The sequence below is a fragment of the Ascaphus truei genome, chromosome 4, assembly GCF_040206685.1.
Source record: "Ascaphus truei isolate aAscTru1 chromosome 4, aAscTru1.hap1, whole genome shotgun sequence".
Classification (NCBI taxonomy): Eukaryota; Metazoa; Chordata; class Amphibia; order Anura; family Ascaphidae; genus Ascaphus; species Ascaphus truei.
The window spans coordinates 216347176-216372182 of NC_134486.1; the positions used below are offsets into that span (position 1 = coordinate 216347176).

The 25007-nt window shown below is 42.5% G+C and overlaps 1 protein-coding gene across 2 annotated transcripts in view; it reads left to right on the forward strand.

Annotated features, from left to right (window-relative positions):
• The window catches only part of RAB4A (RAB4A, member RAS oncogene family), a 100700-nt gene extending 76124 nt beyond the window's left edge, over window positions 1–24576 (forward strand). The window contains exons 3-9 of one of the 2 annotated variants that reach the window (XR_012801043.1): window positions 9397–9511; window positions 12489–12551; window positions 13694–13848; window positions 19174–19269; window positions 20016–20156; window positions 20425–20596; window positions 21548–24576. Coding sequence is in view for 1 of the 2 variants with exons in the window: in XM_075596860.1 (XP_075452975.1) it covers window positions 9397–9511; window positions 12489–12551; window positions 13694–13848; window positions 19174–19269; window positions 20016–20131 (545 nt within the window). In the remaining variant the exon portion in view is untranslated. The remainder of the gene's footprint in view (window positions 1–9396; window positions 9512–12488; window positions 12552–13693; window positions 13849–19173; window positions 19270–20015; window positions 20157–20424; window positions 20597–21547) is intronic. The other variant, XM_075596860.1, reaches the window with a different exon arrangement.
• Window positions 24577–25007: the final 431 nt, after the last annotated feature.

Here is a 25007-nt window from a genome sequence, read left to right on the forward strand (position 1 = left end):
CAAGAGCTGACACTCTAAAACCCCAAATATGGATCAGGGGTAACCAGCCGGGCATAATACCTTTTTTTTTGATGGCCTGCTTACCCTCTCACTGTCGCAGTGGTCAAGAAAAAGTCCAAGTTCTCAGAAGTGAAGGGATTGGTACCGTGTTGAACTTCATGCCGATTTGGGAACCAGTAGATTCCGGGCTAGGTCCCGGGCAGGGTAAAACTCTTATTTAGAGATCCCTGTACCTAGAACAATCTAGTTTTCGACCCCAGACCCCCAGTAAGTGTGTTTTTCGTCTGTATTTTGTGTGTCATAGTGTGTAAGCGATTTGTGCGAATAGACTTCAATTTATTTCATTCACTTGTTTTTTGCTCAATTGATGATCCCGGTTCAAAAGGTGTACAATAAAAACCTTGTCTCCCGTGACAAGCTTATTTACTGTAGCAATTCTGACATGAATTGCGACTCTTGATCTGTTAGAATCTCTGTAGGAAAACCTACTCTAGAAAAAAATCACAATCGATGCTTTTGCCACTGCACTCGCCTCAGTGGTGGCCAGCACCACAGCCTCAGGGTACCTGGTGGCAAAATCCACCACCGTGAGTATGTAACGCTTGCCTGACAAGCTAGGGATCTTCAGAGCCCCACTATGTCCATAGCTACTCTCGGGTAGGGTTCCCCAAATACCGGTAGTGGGTTCAGGGGTGCCTTCACACGGTCGCCCGCCGTACCTACTCGCTGGCAGGCATCACAGGACCAGCAAAAACTGTCACTGCCCTTGATGCCCCCGGCCAGTTGAAACGCTGCAATAACGGGCTCTGGTGCGAGTGTGTGAGTAAGCCCCTGATGCCCCTCTTGTGGAATGGAGTGGGCTACCTGCAATAACTGCTGCCTATACTCCCTGGGTACCACTAACTGTCTATTACCTATCCACACTGTCTGGAGCGGTAAGGGCTTTCTCTCTATACAAGAGCCCTGACTTACCTGTCTGGTCTCCTCAGAGACCTTGAGCTTTTGGTCCTTAATGCAGGGGTCTGGCGAGATCCTCAGTGGGCAGGGGTACCAAAGGCCCCTTTGCCTGGGCAAGTGCCCTGCTCTTGCTTCTGGTAATGGCTGCAGCCGGTGCAGCTTCCTCCGCAAATGAGCAGATGAGATTGTCGTTAACATCCAGGCAAAACACCCACATCCGTCATACTTCGACCGGCTACCCAGTCAAGGAACACCCGGGGTGACCTGGATTGACCTAGGTCCCCTGTTTGGCATTGTGACCTGCATCCCTGTGCCCGGGAGCAGATCCTCTGGATTGACAATATCAGGTCTCACCAGAGTAACAGTGGCACCAGATTTGAGCCAGCCGGCTGCTTGGCGATCTCTGATGGTCACTGGTCGCAAATGCTTCCGTCTGACAGCGTTGGGTTGCAATCTGATGTCCCTCTGCCGCTCCTGCTGTGCCCGCTGAAGTGGTACAATCCTCGGTCTGTGTCCGCTTTGGGATGCTCTGGGTGGCTGCCCGCTGCTACTGTGTGTGTCCCAGTCGCACGACAGCGACTGGTTTCACAGCTGGAGTGCGTTGCCTCTGATGGGGATTATCGGACTTTAGCAAGTCCGCACAATCAGGCTTGATGTGCCTGTGGAGGTGAAAAGGTTAACCACGCCAATAATAAAGGTGTTGTGCCCGGGTGGTTAACCCTAAACCTGGTTTGGACTGAAGGGGTTAATTGTTTGGCCACCACAATGCCATGTTTCCCCTACACACTCATTTCCTAAACCGCAGACGGCTGAACCGCAAAGTGAATTGGATAAGTGATCTGCGGTCTAGCTGAAGTGCCTCCGTGGTACAATGTATCCAGCCATCTTGTTATCCACTTAATGTGAAGTGCGTCTGCGGTTACCGATCAAAGCAAGCAGTGATGCATTGTATGCCATAGCTCAAACCGCAACCCACATCACAGAGCCTATTCAATTAAGTAGCTAACTTTTGTTATGAAGGAGCTAGCACTCTAATTTTTGGAATACAGATAGTTGAGAATGTAACATTCACATATATGTTGTTTTTTATGTCACCCACACATACAGAAAGTACATATAAAAATAAAATGTGTTTCAGGTATATTTTAAAATGTAAAGGCAGGAACCCTTTCCTGCCAGTCCGTCAATGAATCCATTAACGTGTTAAGGGTGGATGAGCTGAGGAATTTTTCATCTCCATACTTCAATGGGCACCCTGCTGAGTTGGTGCCCCAGTGTCTAGAGAAGTCCGGAGTTGAAAAGCCTCAGAAACCCTAGGTGTCAGGGCGGCCGGATTATTGCAAAGTACCAGGTATCAGTACGAAGTATGGGCTATAAACACTTGGTAGCCAAACCCCAGACTTGCTGTCGCCAGGTAAGGGGTTGGGCCCGGTATGCTAAGCAGCTTAGGTGTCAAGTTCGTAAATGCTCTGATCAAACCGGGAAGCAACTTCTGCCCTTTTTGTGAGCTACTGGCATGTCTGGGATAGGTGGGAAAAGTTGTTCCCATGGGAGGATTGGCTGGGTATGTTAGAGATAGGACCCATAACCCTATATAAATGCCTGCAGCCCAGTCCTAGTTAGATTAATCTGAGTTCCATCTAAGTCTCGTCCAAGTTACAGCATCAGCGATTCCGGCGTTTGAGGGGTTAACACCATCATAACCAAGGATCGTGCCCCTCTTCCAGAATTCGGTTGAGATAAGGATTCCTGAACAAATCCTGTAAGGACCCAATGAAAAGATTCCTTTAGGCAGAGATATAGGGGTGGCAAGTTGCGCCCCTAGCCATGGATTGTCGCATGGCTCAAATCACGCACCCACTTGCAGGGGTGCCCAGAGACTTTGTTTTCAAGTTATTTGTTCCGTGGACATTTTATTTCATTTCCCCATCCCAGTAAGTGTTTATTAAGTGTAATTGTGAAGATTTGTGTGTTCGTCTTAAAAGGAAATAAATTACAATTTATTTTGCCCTACTTGTTGTGCTCAATCCAGAATCCCGGTATTAATGTGTTGATGAGACCTGGTCTACCGTAACAGTGCCCAGATCGGTTACACTGATAGCACTGCTTCTCAAAGACCCAATCCCGCACTTTAGGTGGGCACTGATGGAGAAAATGCTCCTTGAATATCAAGTCCAGTTAAATGTGGTACTATACTTGGTGGCATCACATCTTTCCACCCACTGAGTACAATGCTGGATCAATCTTGAAGCAAAGCGCATGTCTGTTTCCCAGCTGGCTTTCTCCCCAGACCTGAACATGCCACAGTATGCCTCTGGAATGAGGACATACTGAGTCAGTAACAAAGCCTTTACGTGTCTGTAGTCGTTGAAGTACGTTGACAGGATTGCCTAGAAGGTCTCCAGGGATACCCCAGTCAACCCAATACCGTTCTGGCACACGTAACTGTAGACATTGATTTAAAAAAAAACCTTTTAGGAATCCGTCAATCTTGTCCGTGCCATCTACATATTTACTGAAACTGTAGTGATTCACTTTTGACAGGGAAGGTTGGTCAGGATTCCGCCAGGGTTTTGGGAGCTGCACACCTTGAGAGTCAGCAATTAGCTGCAGTCTCTGCCCGAAGGTGACCCCCTCTCCCAGGGTGCTGAGGAGAGTGGCAAGCCCTGTAGCAGGGAGACCGTTGGCCACCGGGGCTACCACGGCTGCATTCCCTGGGTCATGCTCACCATCTGCTTCCTCGTCAACCTCGCTCTCCTCTTATGCCACTTCCCCCAGGGCTGGCCAATCCTCCGGTACCCTGGCAGGGCTAGTGGCACCTGTATACTGGTGAAGCTATGCTCGCTTAATGTTTCTCGAGATCCTCCTCCAGCACTATCTTTGCCCGACCAACGGTCGGGTGTCCATAGCTTTCACACCGGGTTACAATTCGTGGACGGTTCCAGGTCTGATAGCGACCTGACCTTCAGTCCATCTTCGCCTGGTGGCACTAAACTTAGGTGATAGAGAAAACCTGTGCTTTTCCTGCTTGGTGTAAGTTGCTACTTGTTTTGAGAGCTCTCAAACTACGAGTTGCTCTTTGTTATAAGACCACGCATGATTTTAAAACATAGAGCTTAATGATCCTACTTCTGCCACCAGTAAATAAGCCTGTCAAGGGAGACCAGGTTTATTGTACACCTTTTTATCCGGGATCATCAATTGAGCAAAACAAGTGAATTAAATAAATTGAAGTTTATTCGCACGAATCTCTTACACACTATGATACACAAAATACAGATGAAAAGCACACTGTCTTGGGGTTGAAAACTGGACTGTTCTAGGTGCAGGGAACTCTAAATAAGAAAGTGAAAAGATAATAAAGTGCGCTACTGATATAAATTCATGAATAATAGGTATGATTGTGTAACCATGATATTGATTAATATCAATTCCCAAAAACCCAAACTAGAACAGTGTTTAACAATGTAAGCACTAAATACATAACCTTAGGTGGGTGAAATGAAAGTGTCTGCAGCTGTGAACAAGGGGGGTGGCTCAGCACCCCCTAACACTAAAAGAGAAAAATTACAAAAAAAGACACAGCGCAACCAGCTCATAGTGAAATACAGACGAGACCACGACTATTCTAAAGCTTGCCTTAAACTAGCCCGGTTACATTCTGGGTATGTGCTGGGTGTAACCTGGCAAGTTTAAGGCATTTCTGCATAGACTAATGACCCATAAGATTAACACAGCAGGGGTCCCTGGCAGTCCCATTCAGTTTGAATGGGACTGCCAGGGACCCCCGCTGTTAATCTGATAGGACATTAATCAATGCAGAAATGCTGGGTCTAGTTTAAGGCAAGTTTAAGGCGTGTACCTGTGTCTTTTTGGCGATTGCCACTGGTTTGTGTTAGAATAGTCGCAGTCTCTGCTGTACATTTTAGTTAAGTAAAATACTAATACAGGAGACCCAAGCCTTTAAGTCCTTTGAAGGGTGCACAGACAGCGACTGCGTTCCTTGTCAGTTTTACATCCGGTGTCCGGTAACCCATATCTCGTTACATGACATGTCTTTAATCATCTAATCTGATGTACGCAGAATACTCACCCGTTATTACTATTTTACTTAACAAAAATTTATTTCACTATGAGAGGTTTGTGCTCTGTCTTTTTTTTTTTTTTTTGTCATTTATCTCTCTAAATAAGAGTTTTACCCTGACCGAGACTTAAGTATAGACAGGTAAACAAGGAGTTAACCTAATAAGTGCTCCAGAAGTTACAAGTAGTTGCTGAATCTTGCAAAATACTTCAATAGAAGCAGCACGTCTAGGCAAAGCTTAAAACAAGTGAGTATAAAAGTCTCTCCCAGCAATTGGCTCCCCAAGAGCACCGTAAAAATTGAGATAGAGGGACTCATAGTTTGTAAAGCAAGTGGCGCCAAGCCTGAGTTCTCTTCATGCAGTCTGTTGCACCGCCAACCCTCAAGCAACACGTCCGTCGCGATGGGGGGTCTGTGACCGGCGGTGAAGAGGCTGTCGGCCGAGACAGCAACCCGGCGTGCTACCGGAAGCAGACAGGAACAAACCCGAACACCACCCACCGGAGGAAGATACGATGCACCGCCGTAGTGAGGAATGAGATGAAGGCTGGTAATGTGACTAAAAAAACTTTATTGCAGAGAAGTTGCAGATCCGTCAGCTCTACACTTCTCTGCAATAATTTTTTTTAATGTTAGTCACATTACCAGCCTCCATCTCATTCCTCACTACGGCGGTGCATCGTATCTTCCTCCGGTGGGAGGTGTTCGTGTTTGTTCCTGACCGAGACTTAGCCCGGAATCTCCTGGTTCCCAAATCGGCGTGAAGTTCCACACGCCACCGCTCCCTTCTCTTCTGAGAACTTGGACTTTTTCTTGACTGCGAGCTACCACTGATTCCCTGGAACCGAAATCGGCATCAGATCCCAGCTGCGACCCCTATTTTCAATTCTGAAAACTTGGCCACAAAAAGACGGACTTGGTCTCTGGCAGGCAGACTTTTCGGCTTGAAATTGAAGCCGGTTGCTCTGCTATCTGCGCAAAAGCATCTTTGAAAAGCCCTCTGGAATTCTCAAATCTGATTGGCTCAGGCATTTCTGAATAAAACTCAGCAGCCAATCAGCGTGGGAACTTTCTTAGCAGCCAATAAGAGCGAAGCCTGTATAGAAAGCCGGGTTAGTGGGGAATTTGAATCTGCCAAGGGACGTGCGCAAGTTTGCCACCTCCGTCCCTCGCTATTCAATGCCACCCGCTGGGTCAGGCTCCCCTTAGTTTTTCAGAAAAAAAGGCAGCCCGGACGACTGCCATTGTTCCCCAGACTTGGGTACTTGAGCCCTTCCCTGCCACCCAAATGGCTTTCACACCACCTGCATCCTCTGGCTACTTTAAACTCCGATGTCCACCAGACTTACTGGCACCTATGGGTAGCCCTGATAACCTGTGTGGGCATCGGTTTTGAAGGTCCCAGCTCATTACAGTACATAACAGTACATTACAATGTATTAATAAAATATACTTTAATACATCCCTAAACCCTGGGTATGGGGAATAGAATAGAAAAGTGTACTTTTATTTCTATCAGCCATTATTCCCCACACACTATCTATTGGACATAGCCCAGACTCTGAGAGTCCCCTCACAACCTTGTATACGGTTGGAGCACCCACAAACCCATTACAGGTTCTGGGCTACCTGGGCATTACCTGGGGTACCCCCCTTAACCTAGGGATCCCCTCAGTTACAGGGACACTTTTCATCCCTGTGCCCCATTAACCTTCCAGAGCTGTGCTGAAGCAGGGAACCCTAGTGGTGAGTTGTGCAAACGTTTTCAAGGCGAGTTATTGCCGGGACAATATACCTGCATGTATCCGAGAATCAAGCATGATTCCTGGATACATTTTTAGTGGATCCGACAACTTCAAACCCCAACTACCTAGGCACATTCTGACAACAATTCCTCCTCAAACTCCCCCCTTGAAACTCATGCCCTAGCAATAGCTGCTCGCTGGCATGCCTGGAAAGGTAAAAACACAACAATTCTTTATTAACGCAAAGTACAGCTTATACATACATTACTGGGATCACCGTCACACTTCAGCACAGAAGTGTTGGTAGTTTTCCCTTCCCATTCCTCACGGAATAGGTCAAGCGGTCCCTGTATTCTGCGACCATATAGATGCTCGAAAGGAGAAAACACAGTGGACTCTTGTGGTACCTCTCGGTATGCAAACGGCAAGTGCTGCAGATGAGTCTCCTAGTCTTTCCCTTCAGCCTCTATGAATGCAAAACAAGGGGATGTGAGGGAGGGTGAGGGGGTGGGGTAAGGAAGTGGATTGGGCGCTCCCTAGTGAACCAATAATGTTGTTGGGAATACAACTAATAACACACAATATAACACCAATAGTGAAATAGTGAAAAATAAATGTGTAAAAGGCAGCTCAACTTCCTCTGATGGGACAGTTCCGGGTCCCAGAAGGGTAGATTGTTTCTTGGAGATGAGGAGGAGCGCAGGTAGGTGTAGCAAAATATGCAAAAAAGAATGACATATATAGTGCAGATGGTAAACACTGTGCAGGTAGATGTAATCTATAGAATAGAACTCACATAGATCGCAGAAAATAACACGTGTCAGAGATCCTTCTCTCTCTGACTGGAGCCCTTTAAATGGTAGCAGGGAAATCCCTCAAGGCACGGATATGTATGGATAAGAAGAAAAGCCACAATAGTGCATACTATTCCAATACTGTATTAATCATACAAATAACAAGAGTATATTACACTCACATTCGCCATGTAAAAATCAGGTGGGGGAGAGAACCGCAGCTCGTTATATGGTGGTGTAGGTGTAGGCAGCTTCACAGCATTCAGGATTCTCTTCCGCGTATGTCACAGCCGTCGCGTCACTTCCGCTATCGCGTCACGGCTGAGGGCGGAAGTTCCCAATGGAAGAGACCTTAGACCGAATTCTGCCAGTCCTTCAGAGCTTGTTCTCTCTCTTCAAACTCTACGCGTTTCGCCAGATGCTTCGTCAGGAGTTATAATTAGATAGGGGATGTCTCTAGGGTATTTATAGGGCCATCAATTCCAAAAATCACATTTTTAACCCCCTCAGCGCTCACACATAGCGCGAGGTGCAAAAACCCAGTGCTTCAGGGTACCATTGCACCACTCACATAGTCTATTTGTCTGGTGGTGCCACTGGTGATTCACCCTGCACAAATCCCAGAGTATACCAAAAACTCCTGAGGAAGGGAACGGACTTTCGTGAAACGCGTAGGGTTAGTGTTTTTGCCTGCATCAGAAATTTCCATGTCTACTGAAAGCGGTCTACATCCACTCTAAGGATCGGCAGTGACCGCTGATGTCATCACATTGAGGGAATGGACCGAGCAACTCTGTGGGGAAGTGCACGAGCTTTGAGGAGCACGGAGAACGCCAGCACACAGCATCTCTGGTATTCCAGCCCTGGCTATCACGAGAAGGGATGTCGTATACTCTGACCAAACGCAAAAGAATTTGGGAATCCATGAGTTTGATTCCAGAAGTGTGATGTTTTTGTTGTTATTTACATTTGTATCAGTATTATGCTATGTTATTTTTTCTATTTTCCTATGAAATGGTTATAATGTCCGTGTAATCCAGTGGGTTCAAGTTAATCGTAACACAGTACTTCATTAACGGGACATTTGCCATGTCTCCCTCCACATACATGAGTGACCAGAATAGGTTTTCTAGTATCTTAACTCACAAACACTGGGTGACGTAAAGAATTATATCTCTGATTGAGTGACAGGGCGTCTGTATCGAGTTATCACCTTAGTATTTGTTGAAAGTTTATAGTTCACAATCACATTATTGGTACATAAGGTTTGTTTTCACCTGTTATACATGTTTTAGTTTCACCTACTAATACTATATATGCATATATAATTATATTGATGAGGGGGGTCACTTTGAGGATCTGTATCCACTGACACAGGTATTTCACACAATTGTTTGTTTTTTTTGTTTCTTGTGCACCCTCATTGGAGACCAGCGCCAAGGAGGACTATTGTTTTCTACATCTGTTGGAAAGATTTGGACAATCCGGGAGTTTTCTAGGCTTCAGGACTTTTTTAGTTTTTAAAGTTTTTTCTCTTTGTCAATTTAAATTAAAAAAAAATTTTGTCGTTCATATATTTTTTCTACTTACTATTCATTATGTTTTTTATTTTTGTAGATGGCAACACTTGCAACTTTATGCTGTTTCTGGTAGTATTTCTTCCCCTCATTTTAGAATTGACCTAATTTGGCTTTGTATGGACCCTGTATTATTGTACTTACTAATTTTATTTGCATCTTTTATCCAGTTCGGTGGTCATGATTTTGTTGCTTATTATATCATTGACTCTTATATTTATCTTTCCTATTCATTTCAGTTAAAGACGACTCGAATCACACAATAGGGGTAGAGTTTGGCTCAAAAATAATAAATGTTGGGGGTAAATATGTGAAGTTGCAGATATGGGACACAGCAGGACAAGAAAGATTCAGGTAAATACATTTTATATACACTCACACACCAGGATTCAACATTGGTTATATTTTCGAGGTGCTTCTTTCTCCCCACCCCAGTCATTTTTTTGCCCACCTCTTTTTCCTGCTGCTCTGCCCCCAGTACTGGCCAAAAGAGGCTCCCGTGATATCATGGGCATCCCCTGGCGACAGAGCCATACCTCTAAGTGTCTGCCCCACCTGTCTACTCTGGTTAAAGGGAGTGGGGAAAGCGGAAGTGTTTGTGTCTATATACATAGTCTCACCATAAAGAGAAAGATGGCACTCACGTAACAATGTGCAAACTTGCCTGGATGCGCTGTAGTAGAATGGTTCTAGAGTGGGACTGAAACATTGATCTGTGAATAAAATATTTTTGCGTCATCTTTAGTTCCTGACAGTGCCTGTTTAAACCATCTTTTTTACATGCAAAACACAGCACTTGCACGTACAAATTGTAAGTCCCTATGTGTTATTTCACAGTGAATTCATTGTGTGAAAACTATTAGATTACTGAAAAAAATCTACATATCTGATAAATACAGTACCAACTGCTGCCTCTTCTGAGAGAATAGATCTCCTATCTGTGTATTAAATAATGTACAACTTAAATCTCTGGTTGCGTACAGGTAATAACTGTGGTGTGAGAGATTATTAAAAACAGACATACACAAAACAAAATGTCACAATTTTTTGGTTACTGTATGTATATACATACATGCATACAGTACTAAGTTGGAGTCTAGCTTCGCCATTATTAGAAATAATGGTTAAGCTTTACAGTGCCAGGGAATCCGGTGGAACCACCTCTATTTTTATCGGTTGGCCTCATCACCCCCTGGAAAACTACTTAGTGCTTATGACGTACCTGGATCGTCATTGGGGTCTCTGGCATGCCATAACAGGTATGTCATAAGGACACTAAAAGTTTAAGGTGCACTCTCTCCTAGAACCAAAGTGTATTAATGGCAATGACATGTTAAAGGAGTATACTCTTCTTCTTCTTTTTATTTTATTTTTTTTTTGCCAAAATCTGACTCCTATCGCAATCATTTGTTAAAATTGGTTTATAAGCCTGGTTAGCTGAGGTTTGATTTCCTTTGGCTGCTCCGCTTTTGTGATGCTACTGTATGTACAGCAAGAGTTGGCACAGCCAGTGGGCTCCTTCTCTCACACTCCCATTTTCTTTACCCTTAGGGAAACCTGTCCTTATCAGTGACCCCAAAAATATAACTTGTTTGTCAAACTACCCCATTCAGAGGCCCAAAGAAGAGTAGTAGAAGGAATCTTCAATAAAATTCACGCAGGTCATTTGAGGGCAGCAGCTGAAATTAACAGCCATTGCTTTCAAAATATAGTGTTGCATGCTATAGTCGTATGTAAAAAAAGCCTTGTGTGGGATAGGCTGCCAGTCCATTCAGTTGAATTGTATGCCTGATTTATGACCCAACTATAAATGTTATGGTTGCAGCATTGTTGAGATCATTCTCACTAGTAACATCAACATCTTTGGGGGGAATGAACATTCAGAATGGGAACTGGAGGGTCGCCCAGAGCTGTGCCATGCTATTTTCAGCTCCTGGGACTCTTCAGTTCTTGAGATACCAGTGAAAGATTAGAGATCTTGCTTCCTATTTTTTTTAATAACGTTTTAAATGGCATCCAATAGGAAGCTGCAACCAATGACGTTGCAGCTTTCTATTGGCCTGTGGGGCCCTACAAAATTTTTGCAACCATTTCCTCTGGATGGAGTCCTAAAACCGGTCTCAGGAACTGGATTTTCAAACAGCTTAAATTTGCACGGTTCAACACCAGGGGACACACTGTTTCCCATGCTGATGAGGATTGCTGCTTTAAAAATACGGCTAATACACTGAAGGGCTACCCTATTTCCTCGATTCTAAGACGCCATCGATTCTAAGACATTATATTAAATGTGCAGAATTTTTTTCTGGGGGGAGAGAGAGAGGGGGAGAGAATGGAGAGAATGGTGGAAGGAGAGGAGAGGGGGAGAAGGGGGAGGGAGGGAGAGGGAGAGAGGGAAATGGGGGGGAGAGAGAAGGAGAAGGAAGGGGGTAGAGGGATAGGAGGGAAGGGGGGAGAGGGATAGGAGGAGAGGGTTTGGAGGGAAGAGGGGGAGAGGGATAGGAGAGGAGGGAAGGGGGAGAGGGATAGGAGGGAAGGGGGAGAGATGGGGGGAAGGACCCAGACAGACACAAACACACACAGACTGACAGACACACACACCCACACAGATATACACACACAGAGACAGACAGACACACACAGAGATACGCACACACACACAGATATACATACACACAAACACACAGATATATATACGCACACACACACACACACACACACAGATATACATACACACACAGATATATATACACACACACACACACACACACACACACACAGATATAGAGATGCACACACAGATCTCCTTCTGCACGTGCAGCTCACTCAGAGATTTCACAGGGGGGGGGGGTGGTTGCTGCTGTGAAGACATACCCCTGTCCGTGGGATCTCCACTGAACTTTCTGCACCTCATGGAGGGTTGGCGGCCATGATCTCTCTGCACAGAGGGGGAGGAGGGGGGCCCGTGATCGCAGACATTTTTGCTGCACACAGAAAACCCGGCAGGCATCTCCAGCAGCGCCCCCTGACTGTTTTTTTTTTTTTTTTCCCCAGCACATCGATTGTAACACGCAGAGCTATTTCAGCCACGTGAAAAAGGGAAAAAACCTGCGTCTTACAATCGAGGAAATACGGTATATTATTTAGGCTCGTTGTAGGGATACTTTGTATCATTATACAGTTCAAAACCTTTGTTGTCTATTAGGAAGTTCAAAAAAAGTGTTTGCCATATGAATTTAAAATGCAGTTTTACCAAGAAAACAAACCATTATTTTGACTGTCTTAATTAAGATACAATATATAGGGCTTTTGCTAAATGATTCTCTTTCAGGTCTGTTACAAGAAGTTATTATAGAGGTGCTGCTGGGGCATTACTTGTTTATGACATCACAAGGTAAAATTAATTTTCATAAAACACTCTCCCCCTCTCTCCCTCACACATACACACCCTCTCTCCCTCACAGACTCCTCCACCCCCCGCTCCCTCACACACACTCCCCTCTTTCCTTCTCCATCATTCTTTCACTCCTCTCCCCTCTTACTCTCTCTCACTAGGCTGCTTAGTGGTTGAACCGACCCTGTCTAGCATTGTGGGGTCAATGTTGGCATTTCTGCCACAATATGGATAGTTAGAATGTGTCCTTTAGGCTATTTATATAGAGGATATATAAAAGAGCTCACACATGCCTTTGCGTGTGACACACTTATCGCACACTGAAACTTTTAGACAGATGCTAATTCACTGAAGACTCTAATACCTTTAAATTGTCTGAAAGATACAGTACTTGAGTCAAAAAAGGACTGCAAATATCCCAAATCAAAGATTGCAACTCGCACATTTCACTCCTGTCAGGAATGTGAATGGTGTGCCGGCTGGGCTTAAATACATTGAATTTCACCCACTGTAACTATATTTAAGAGCAGTGCAGTGACATATTTACATATACAGTTACAAAAAGCTGAATAAAGAGGTTTGATCAGTGAATGTTTAACAGTCGGCTTATAGTAAGGCAATTAAATAGAAGACCTTGATGTACAATACAGTCTTACAGTGGCACTCATGAGAATTCAGTTATTTCTGTAGCGTGTTTTAAAACAGGGTATTTTCTAGTGTATTGTTAGGACTTACTGTGTTTTTCAATCCGTTTTAATAAATGTACAAAGATGGCTTCTTTAAAAAAACAAATAAATAAAAAATTGGTAGATGAGGTACTTTCGTAAAACCTTTTGATCTCCAACATCCAGTGATTGTGCAACTCTGATGGCAGTGATAACATTTCTGCCTAGATACGGTCCAAGTTCATTCAGTCAATATTTTTAGAAACATCCAAATATTTACTTTTAAAATAAAGTATAACAAAGTTTAATTCCAAATATGAATCACAGGGATGTTTTAACATATATTTGCTTCCAGTATTCCTGCTTCAGACATTACGAGAGTGACATTCGGGTTGGGTAATTTCATGTCTCACTCAGGTGAAAAATATTTTGAAGGGACGAGCTTCTAAGGTGTTTTTTTTCTTTTCTTTCATACAGCCGAGAAACCTATAATTCTCTTACCAACTGGTTGACAGACGCACGAATGTTGGCAAGTCAAAACATTGTGATTATCCTGTGTGGGAACAAAAAAGATTTAGATGCGGACCGTGAAGTTACATTTTTAGAAGCCTCCAGATTTGCTCAAGAAAATGGTGGGTTGTATTTTATTTCTTGAATATAAATGGATATAATAGTTCATATTTTACATACTCAATACCTCAATGAGTGTATATTTAAAACCCGTCATTGCTAAATGGACCTGGCTGTGAAGAGGTTCATCTTGTTGGAACCAGAGTCAACTAAATTTAGTAATTGGTTTACGTGGCATTACATCTGTAAGTCAGACTGCACATTTGCTTTAGCTAAGGAAATAAAAGACGACAAGGCACTGCAGTCCTAATGACGAAGTCTGGGATTATTGTGAAACCATTGCAGCATTTTAATGTGTTCTTATGCGTCTGGTATTTACCACAACACAAATATTCCACAACGATCAATAACACTCACTACTCTGCCCAGATCACATTCCAAATGGCATAAATGTGCAACAAAAATAACGTAACTTGCAAGCAATACACTCATTTTGTGTTTTGTTTTTTACAAGGCATTCGCAGAGATGAAAGCAACATTCCCAAATAAACTGCAATTTAGAATAAGAATAAAATATATTCATTTTGGATGGTGTTGCCTTCTAAAAGACCTATTTATGCTGTCTACACTAACTATCCTCCTTTTTGTCATGTCGAGCTCCACAGAAATGTACTTGAAATTCAAAAGCTTTCGAACAGCGTGTAAAATCACCAACTGTTTCTTCCATAGGCTATAAATTAGGTGGAAGTCCCCTGCCAATTTTTTATTCAATATTTCTTCCCTGTACTATATAATGGGGTTTCTGTTTCTACCTCGCTAGATTTTCCCTGCCCACATACATTTCCATAGTATATCCCTATACAACAAAAAAATGCTGGTCTTTGTTTTCTTCAGGATCTAAACAGGCTGTATTGTATTCAGCTATATTGGACACAATATGGCTGATGTCTGCCTCACTTCAGTGGGACAATAGAAATCTGACATAAGGAGAGGCCGGTAAAATAATGATTCTCCAGGCACGCATGTGATCAATGTAATACATTTTGGAGACTGCTGGTGCTCAGCTCAGGACAGACCTCCCTGTTCAGATCGATAGGTGTATATAGAGTAGTAGAATGAGGAAGAGGAGGGCACAAATGGGCTTAAACATACAGTAAATACATTTATTGGCCAAAATCCAACGTTTCGGTTGAACTAAGCAACCTTCATCAAGGTGAGGGATACATAGCAATGACGGACACAAACTTCTATACTTTAAATCAGGCCTGCACAACTCCAGTCCTTGAGGGCCGCAAACAGGCCAGGTTTTCTGGATATCCCTACTTCAGCACAGCTGGCTCAATTAGTGGCTCAGTCAGACTGAGCCACTAATTGAGCCAGCTGTGCTGAAGTAGGGATATCCAGAAAACCTGACCTGTTTGCGGCCCTCGAGGACTGGAGTTGTGCAGGCCTGCTTTAAATTATCCCCCATGATCTCCAGAGTGCATTCCATAATCTGCCGTCCTGCCAGAGTGCCTCCTACACCCACAGTGACGTCCCCCGTGATTACATCATATGTATACTAGCTACGGGTAAACGTTGCTCTAGTTGTCATCCTGTGTCCACCTGTGCAGAGGAAGTTCAAGTCAATAAGTTCAATAATACCAATTATAATAGATATAAACAAAGCTTAATAAAGGAGATAAATTATTATCATCTAAATTAAAGAACATAGAATGGATACATTGTCAACATTAATGATATAAATATATATCTCTAATGCCCTAAATGGAAGACTAGTATTACTAATACATTAAAACACAAAGACCCATCAAAACAAATTTCAAAGGAAAAGCATAAAGTAAGAATCCTACATTATAGCAGCAAAACCCCTTGCACTACATCCTCTTTAAAAAAAAAATATTATTTCATGGATTTAAGCAGGGGTCTCCTGAGCTGAACTGCATTCATTTCAGCTCCACGGGTCCCCTGCTTCCCGAGATACTTAACTCCATAGGGGGTGCCGGTATCTGTCTTCCGAGCATGCGCATTGTAGGTGAAACTCTTTGCGTTTTCGCAGTGAAATTGTATTTTGATGTTTTTGATTGTAATTCTCCACTCAAAAGTCTTTAATTCAATTTCAGTGACAAAACACAAAAGTGTCACAACGCGCGTCCTTGGCGCACACTCCCTTTTTTTTTTTGGTCTGGAAAATAAATTAGACTGCTCCAGTGACGAGGAAATGTTTTTCTCTCCGTGTGATTTCAATATTCTGAACTCACTGTTACAGCTGGATGGGGGGAAGTGTGTGTGTGTGTGTGTGTGTGTGTGTGTGTGTGTGTGTGTGTGTGTGTGTGTGTGTGTGTGTGTGTCCAGTGTGGCGTAGCTGATTAGAGGGGTTGATTATGCGCATGGCGAAGGGAATTTATGCGCGTGGTGACGGTGCCGCTTATGTGCATGCGCCGGTAGCAACCTGTGATTACGTCACTGCTGTTGCACATTTTCGTTCCCATTGAAGGAGATTTTGCCCTATGAAATTTCAGTAGATGCCAGCAAAGAAGATTCACTTAAAAAAAAAAAAAAAAAAAATAGTAGTGTAAGGTGTTTTTCCTGCTTTAAAGCTACAGACAAAAGCATAAGAAGGGGAGCTTGAGTCTGAATCATCTTTTGAGTTTACAGATGTACCCTTGGAGGTTGGAATTTAGCAACCAACGATACACAATGCATACTGCTGTGACGAATTATCTGCGATCAAGAAAGCACCTACAATTCTGTTGTTCATTCAGGCAACATAGATGACTAGTTTGTAGTTCATGAATCCAGAATGCCTCCTTTCTCAAAAGTAGTATGTCTAACAACATCCCTCTACTTTTTGGTACTGTACATGTTCTATAACCATTATTCTGAGTGCAGATATCAGATGTCTGTTCAATATAATGTTGTACATGGACTGTAGTTCCTGAACCTTTCTTAATAAAACTGTTGTGCTGAATGTGTGTAACTTCCGTGTGTGTTATAAATAAAGCTCTGATTAGGGATCTAGTAGCACCAGGATTGAAGTATATAACCCTCACTGTTCCTTGCATATCCAAGTTCAACAGGGCAAGTGTTTTGAAAAAAGAATCCATCCAGAACCACTGGCACATCCTCAAACGACCAGATTTTAGCGGAGGTCTTTAAGGAACGCCCAGTTTTAGCATATAAAAGAGATAAACATCGCGGATAGACTTAAATGTGATGACAAGACAAAATGTTAAGGTCTATTGTGCCACTAAGGATAAACCTGAACATGTCCATTGTTTGAACTGTTAGGTATGCAACTGCACGATTACAGGTGATACCTTTACTCATCCACGTAATGGCAAAAAGATGAATGTAAGAACACGTATTACCTGTTGAACTACACACGTGATATACATTATTATATGGCTTTGTTTATATTGGCAAACCTACCAGATTGCTCAAACAGTCGTTTGTTGAGCACACGTGTTAAGGGCGGTTCATAAACTACAGCCCATGTACAACATTATATTGAACACAGACATCTGATATCTGCACTCAGAATAATGGGTATAGAACATGTACCACAAAGTAGAGGGGTGTTGATAGACATACTACTTTTGAGGAAGGAGGCATTCTGGATAAATGAACTACAACTAGTCATCCATGGGGCCTGAATGAACAACAGAATTTGACGTGCTTTATTGATCACAAATAATTTGTCACAGCACTCCACCACCAAAAATACATCTGTAACCTCGACTGGTATTGTTCTGACTTGATCTTCCCTTCTTATGTTTGTCTGTAGTTTTAATATGGGTTCCTTAAGTTTTTAATGTTTATTATTATACAATTTGTTTTGATGTATTGGTAATACTGGTCTGCCATTTAGGGCATTCATTTACTTTTTTACTTTCCGCCTCTTCACCCACGGATGGGTATAGGCGACTTCCATGGAAAACTTCACTTTAAAAAGATTCATGGAAGTTATTTAGCTGGATATACCCAAGTGGACTCTAGGCCCAAGGGTCTTCAGAGCCCATTTTGTTAGAAACGAGGGGCGCCACGTGAAGCCTGGGGTGTCGATGGATAATGAGAGGCTCTATATTCGCATCACCCTTGCCCCCAGGGCATTTATTAGAGATCTAAATATATATAATCAATATTGGCAATATACCATTCTCTGTCCTTTTTAATTTAACTAACACACACACACACAGCTTAGGTATGTTTCCGTACCAAGGTTCAGCTGTTACAGGGTTACCAACCAACAACTGGAATGCTTCAAGGAGGGGAGCAGACTGCAAGGACAGGAAGAGACAGATGAGTAGGAGAGGAGGGGGTGTAGTGTGCACAGAGGAGCAGACTCAGTAAGGCAGTGTAAAGAGAAGCAGGGCATGGTGGAGAAAAGGGGACAAGAGGCAATGTTTAATTCATAAACTTTAAGATCTGCTAGATCGGCGTATGTTACTGCCCTGATGGACACACAGCACATGTTATCCGTTGCTAGGATACATGCTTATGATGTCACTGGGTATAAGAGGCGCATGGCGGGAGATTGTGGTTTGCACTCTGGGGATCATGAGGGATAACTTAAGGTATAGAAGTGTGTCTTTCATTATGTAGCCCTCACCTTGATGAAGGTTGCTTGGTTCAATCGCAATGTCGGATTGTGGATAATAAATGTATTTTATGCTTAAACCCGTTTGTGCCCTCCTCTTCATCACTCTACTAAAGCATAAAGAGAGGACAGTGTGGCTTTCTATTGATGACTCTGACTCTTTCTTACTTTGAGAGAACATAGTTGGTATCTTAAAAACCTGGGGCATATCAGCTGTTGGAACCCAGGCTGCGGTACTATGAGGGGGGGGGGGGGGGGAACTTCCATTAGAAACAAGTGTTGCTTTAAAATGGCGCTTAAGCCACTTTGTAACGTTAAGGGACTGGAAGGAGTAGCTGAGGAAAAAAAGAACTGGTCCTGTCTTTCATGATGGGATGGAGCAAGTGCAGAAAAGAAGCAGTAATTGCCATGCAAATGCTGTAACTCTGGATATCTGTATTTTTTAAAGAATTTAAACGTAATAAAAAATGATGGGGAAAAAGGCATCACATTGAGTGCATATTCCAGACACCATTTTTGATGGCATTACACCCATACATTATTGTACCACCTTTCTTATATTCTTTCTCCCTAGTTTGCACTAGTTCACAGACCTGGTATGTTTACCATCTCTTGATTGTACATGCTCCTGCCGACTTCCATTTATGCTTACTTGACTCTCTAGCCGTGTCCACTGTGCATGCCAGCTGTCCACGGCTCAGGACTCTGGATCGACTGAGTTTAGCCCAGACTCCTGGACTGTCTTATATTGGTTACTGCATGTTAACACTACTTTTTATTTTCGCAGAATTGATGTTCTTGGAAACGAGTGCACTAACAGGAGAAAACGTGGAGGAGGCATTTGTACAGTGTGCAAGAAAAATACTAAATAAAATTGAATCCGGTAAATAAAAAACGTGTACATGCAATTTATATTCCATGAGCGTAAACTATAAATTCCTTTAAAAAAATAAATGTATCACCCTGGGCCATGTTTTGCAAGTGACTACTCTGGACCAGGTAGTTATTTGTGATAACTACTGTATATTGTAGTTGATTATACATTCTTAGTGTAAACTGTGCACTTTCTTCTTAAGTGTTATTTTTAATAGTTTCATTTTTCAAGTTTAATTTTTTTTTTTTTGCTTTTTGGTAAACTAATTTGGATAGTTCAGATCTCCTCAGTTAATCCTCAACCAAACACTACATATGTATTTAAAACAAATTTTCTTGCCGTGTTTCCAGCTGTTCATTCTTCATTTAACCAAATAGAGATTAAGTGATACAAGTGTCTTTTATCTGTATGCACCTAAAATGCTGTGCTTCACCTGGGAAGTAACCCCTAATCTCAAAAGGGGATTATTATTTAACCTTTGTTGCTTCCCAACACGATATGCACCACAGATAAACATGTCTACTGTATGTAAATAATTTTGCCTCTTAAATACTGGTGTATGCAAGATGCCCGTTACTACAGTAGATTATATGGCTTAATGAAAATAGCCAAATTATTTTGGTTCAGCAATAGAGATGCAGATGTATATTTATAACTCAAGTTGTATTGTTGTTCTGTGATATTCACATGTCTTTATCCAATTATATAACATGGCGCTACCAGGCAACTCAGGAGTATACTCTGTCTTTCATTAGGGGAGCTTGATCCAGAGAGGATGGGTTCAGGTATTCAGTATGGAGATGCTGCCTTGCGACAGCTGAGATCACCACGTCGAGCACAGGCCCAAAGTGCTCAGGAGTGCGGCTGCTAAGATTATCTATTTATTAGGACATAAGGTAAAAAATGTACCTTCTTGAATAGTGTTTTGTTTCTTTAATAACTTTGCTGCCATAGTGGCCAGCATAACCTTCATTTTTGCAGTGCATTGCTTGCCTCTCATTGGACAGTGATTATCTTATTTTGCACACTTTGGTCTGAGTTTTATTTTAGTAATACACATTTACATTAGAACTAAACATTTGAAATATATAATTAAAGTTGTTTGTAGAACAGAACTTACCCTTTTGTAGAGAATTATTGTGGTGCATTATGATCTACTCCTAGTTAAGTTGTCTTGGCAGTCTGAAAAGCACCTATGGAATAAACTGGATAGCAGTGCTGTTCAACTCGCGGGCCAAATGCACCCCCCAAAGGGTCTTGGACCAATTTTAGATGAAGGAACGTGATTCTGAAACATTGCTTTGCTGTGATATAACAACCAAGTAAAAAAAAAAATGTGAGTTTGGAACAGCACTTTTGCTGCGGAAACATCAAAATCATTGTAACGGCTCCAGCAAGATGATTTTTACTAATGCACCTAAAAACGAAGTATTGTATGCCGTATGAAAGTGCTGAGCTGAACTTAACTTCCCAAGTCCAACCAGCTAAATGTTCTTTCTATATGGCGCTCAGCAACAGTGACTGCTTACATCTACTGCACCGACACACTTTATTCGAGCAAATACCCGGTATGTACCTGGCAGATACCTGGAATGCGCCGCTCCTCACCTCTGACAAGCCCCGTTGCATTTGCCTTCCCAGCCTGGGTTCATGCCTGGCTGATGGGCGGCTGATCTGTTAAATGATAATGATTAGGATTTAATAGGCTGCAATGCTTCGCGTGTCTACCAGATGGCATAAATTCATGAATTGTAATGCAGTATATATATATGTACTGTGCAGTATTGCAGCCAGTGGGAATAAAATGCTTCAATCCCTGCTGGAAATAACTCAATGCACTCGGGCAGAAAACAGTCACAAACCTCAATACACCCGGGTATACCTGAATTCGTGGGACTAGCCGAGCTCGAATAAAGTGTGTCGCCAGTGTATGGCTATGCCTACATTTGTTCAGATTCATTTAGGCCTATTCATTAAACTGTTATAATGGCATTTCAATGCGGAAATGGTAATTTTCCCATGGAAATGCATCTCTCCGTATTTATTAAGCAGTTACCGCGTTTCCAACCTGTACTAAAACTGCTTTTTAATTTGCGATTTTGTTTCTTGCTGGGCAATTCCATACAATATGCATACAAGGCAAACCTGTAAAATTACATTCACGGATTATTCAGCCTATCACCTGAAAAGTCACATGCAGAAATGTGTCCTCCGCAAGCAAATTTGGTCTTTTGAGAAAACCAAGTCCTAATTTTCACTTTTAATTCTTCTCTGCTATTCTCTTTAGGTGTATGTGTGACTAGGGGAAAAAAGGAAACTGAACTGAACTGTTTTATGCAGTTCTCCGTGCCCCTTTTTCTGACTGCATAAGACTTGAAGAGCTGCACAAGAGAAGCGGAGTCCTGCAGAGTGGTACAGAGGACAGTGCCCTATTGCAGTTAACTGCAAAATAAATAAAAAAAATCTGACATCTATTTAATGGACATTACTGATTTGATAGGTACATGTATGTATGACTTTTGTATTACATATTTTCATTCTTTTGCATCTAGCTTCCAACTTCCTTACTGCATATTCTGTATGAATCAATGTTCAAAGCATGGCATACTTGGGTATGTTAATATAGAATGATGCACTAAAAGCCATTTCATCCTATTGCTTCCAGAGAGATTTGCAACACATCTCTTTGCAATGATTAATTCCTTTAGTCCTGGAGGGGCCATCAAAGTACCATGTTGCTGGCTTCTTCACTGATAGGTGGAAAGAAGAGAAAGAAAGCCCTAACAGTGGAAGGACTAAAACGTTATTTGTCAAGTAGGCTATATCATGTTTGAGTATATTGCATAGTATATTTATGACTGAACCCTGCAAAGCCGCTAGCATGGAGTGTCAGTGAGCTTACTTAATTTCTGCCTGCTACTATATCCTGTTCATTACTTACATTTTGTTTGTATAGCATGGTCAGATTGTTACTGACAATTCCAAACCTGTGAATGTAAGGGCGTCTTCGTAAAAAGTGCAGGTGTCCCTGTTTGTGCATAGAACATTTTAAGCAAACCTTTAAAAAAATTACAACTGAGCTGGATTTGCTACTGGGCAGTATTTAACATACAGTATGAGGACCGTCCGTAAACGCATCACTGCATACATTCTATAACTGATTTATAGAAAGCCAGACCATAAAGCTTTATCTTCTGTTGGTTCCCAGTATGGTAAAGATTGTTTCGCCGTGTGTGTTAAAACACATTGATGCACACTGTAGGCTTACTTGCCAATTAAAGAGGCAACCCAAGCCTGACCATTTTTTTTCATTTTTAATCAAGCCTGACCATTTTTTTTCATTTTTAATATAGTATTGAAGCAGTTGAACCCCATTAATTTTAGCTCCGGGGGCCCCCTGCTTCCGTAGATACATGCCTCCGAATTAAGTGCCAGTAGCAGCTCTCCTCCGCTACCAGGATTCATAATATGTCCGCTGTTAAAAGATTTTGCGTCCTGCAGGCCAATAGGAATCCGTGATGTCATCGGTGCATCTTCCTATTGGCCCATGTGACGCGGGAGCTTTTAACATGAAAGCCGTGCTTGCTCGGCTGAAGCAGCTACCGGAACCCAATTCGGAGGCAAGTATCTCTGGAAGCAGGGGGTCCCCGGAGTGGAGATTATTGGGGTTCAGCTCCAGAGACCACCTGTTTAAAAAAAATATTATAAATATGTATCTATCTGTACCGTGTTAGCCAAGCTTAATAATAAAAAACAAATAATCAATACCGTTCTATGGCTAACTAAATGCTTTTATTTTTGCGAGCTTTCGAGATACTGATCTCTTCTTTGGGCGATGTTACATCTCGATGTATCTCGAAAGCTTGCACAAATAAAAGCATTTCGTTAGCCACAGAACGGTATCGACTACTTTATTTTGAATATATATATATATATATATAATATACAGTGTTCGACAAACCTATACATTTGCACGCCCCAGGCGAGTGGATTTAACATCGTGGCGAGCTCCTATTGGCCCAAGCAGCACACAATTGGTACTAGGTGGCGAGTAGATTTTTTTGTGTGGCGAGTAGATTTTTTGGTGATTTGTCGACCACTGTGTGTGTGTATATATATATAATTACTTGGATTGCTCCTTTAATCTAATTTAAAGCAGTAAAGAGTTGCTAGTTAAGTACCATTAGTTTAGCAGCACTCAAGTACTTAAAATGTTAATCCTGCTTACACTTTACCTTGACAACAAAGGTGAGGATCTACCTAGCTAATATTTTCCTGAATCTTCGGCCATATGTTGGCAAGTGTGTGCAGTTAGCAAAGCTATAATGGAGCCGTCACCCAAGGGACCAAAATGAACTAATGACAATGATGTGTTTAGAGTGCAGGGTAAAGCTAGGTTCTTGACAACAACAAAAATCAAACTTGGTGTACATTCACAAACATTGTACCCTAAAGCAGGGATATGCAAACTGGGGGATGCGGGATTTTCTGGGCGGGGCGCAGCGGTAGGCCCTGCGCTCTTTCCCAGGGCATTTAAATTAATTGCCGGGGGAGGCGTGTGAGGCCTCTGCAACTTCTCTTACCTGCTCTCAGTCGGCTCTTCGGCGACGTTGTGATGTCATATGACGCCGCCGAAGCCCGGTAGCAGGTAAGGAGGGGGGTCGCGAGCAAGGGGGGAGCGCAGACAGGGGTGTGCAAACTGAAAAGTTTGCGCACCCTGCCCTAAAGGTTGGGGATTTACTTCCCTTATTTGTAGTTGTTTTTTGTTTTTTTGTTTTTTGCATTTTAACTTTGTTATATTAGATGTAGCAGATGTGAATAAATCTGATCAGCCCATCAGTGTAACTTTTGTAAGTGATTTTTAACTAAAATTTAAATGTTAATATTTTTATTTTTTTTAACAGCAATTCATTTTAACCAATTAAATCTATTACTGTCATTTGATCAGTATGCTGTTCAGTGGGACTGCACCTTGAAGCATGCTGTTTGCTGCTACTTTTTGTGATTGGTAGATCACCTTAAAAATTAGGTGCCATATAAGACCAAAAAAATATATAAATTGGGGCTTTGGGGTTGTCTTATTTCCCTTATTTTGTGCATTTGTTTTACTGCATGTTAAGTACCCCCTTTTTTTGTAATTGAGTCTCACAATGAGGGCTTTGTTCATACTGTAACTATTACATTTTTATAAGAGTGTGAAGAAACAACAAAACAATATCCCTCCTTTACTGCCTGGCTGTACAGTATATGAAAACTTTCAAAAGGTTATTTAAAACATTTATTATTTAATAAATTAAATCAATCACCAAAACGTAATCCATTATTTCATTGCCAGTAGTTCACTTTGGTTTTAAGTGGCTCCGCATCGTTAAAAGGATCAACTCAGACTTGTATCTTATTTTATTTATTTAAACACTAGCTGAGAGACCCGGCGTTGCCCGTGAGTTAAATTTCCTGCTCCCTCCTCTCCCCCCCTATTTGTGTGCTCCCCCTCTCCCACCCCCCAGAGGGAAGGAGGGACAGTGGACAGGAGGGGGGGGGACAGTGGACAGGAGGGAGGGGGGGGCAGTGGACAGGAGGGGGGGACAGTGGACAGGAGGGGGGGGGACAGTGGGAGGTGAGGTGAGTGAGCGCTGGGGAGGGAGATGAGGCCTTTTTTATAAGGGGGCTGGTAGCCATGAGTGTTTATTATAGACAGAGGGTGGCCCTCACCCCACACAAAGCATGTCCGCCCACTCTGTCTGACA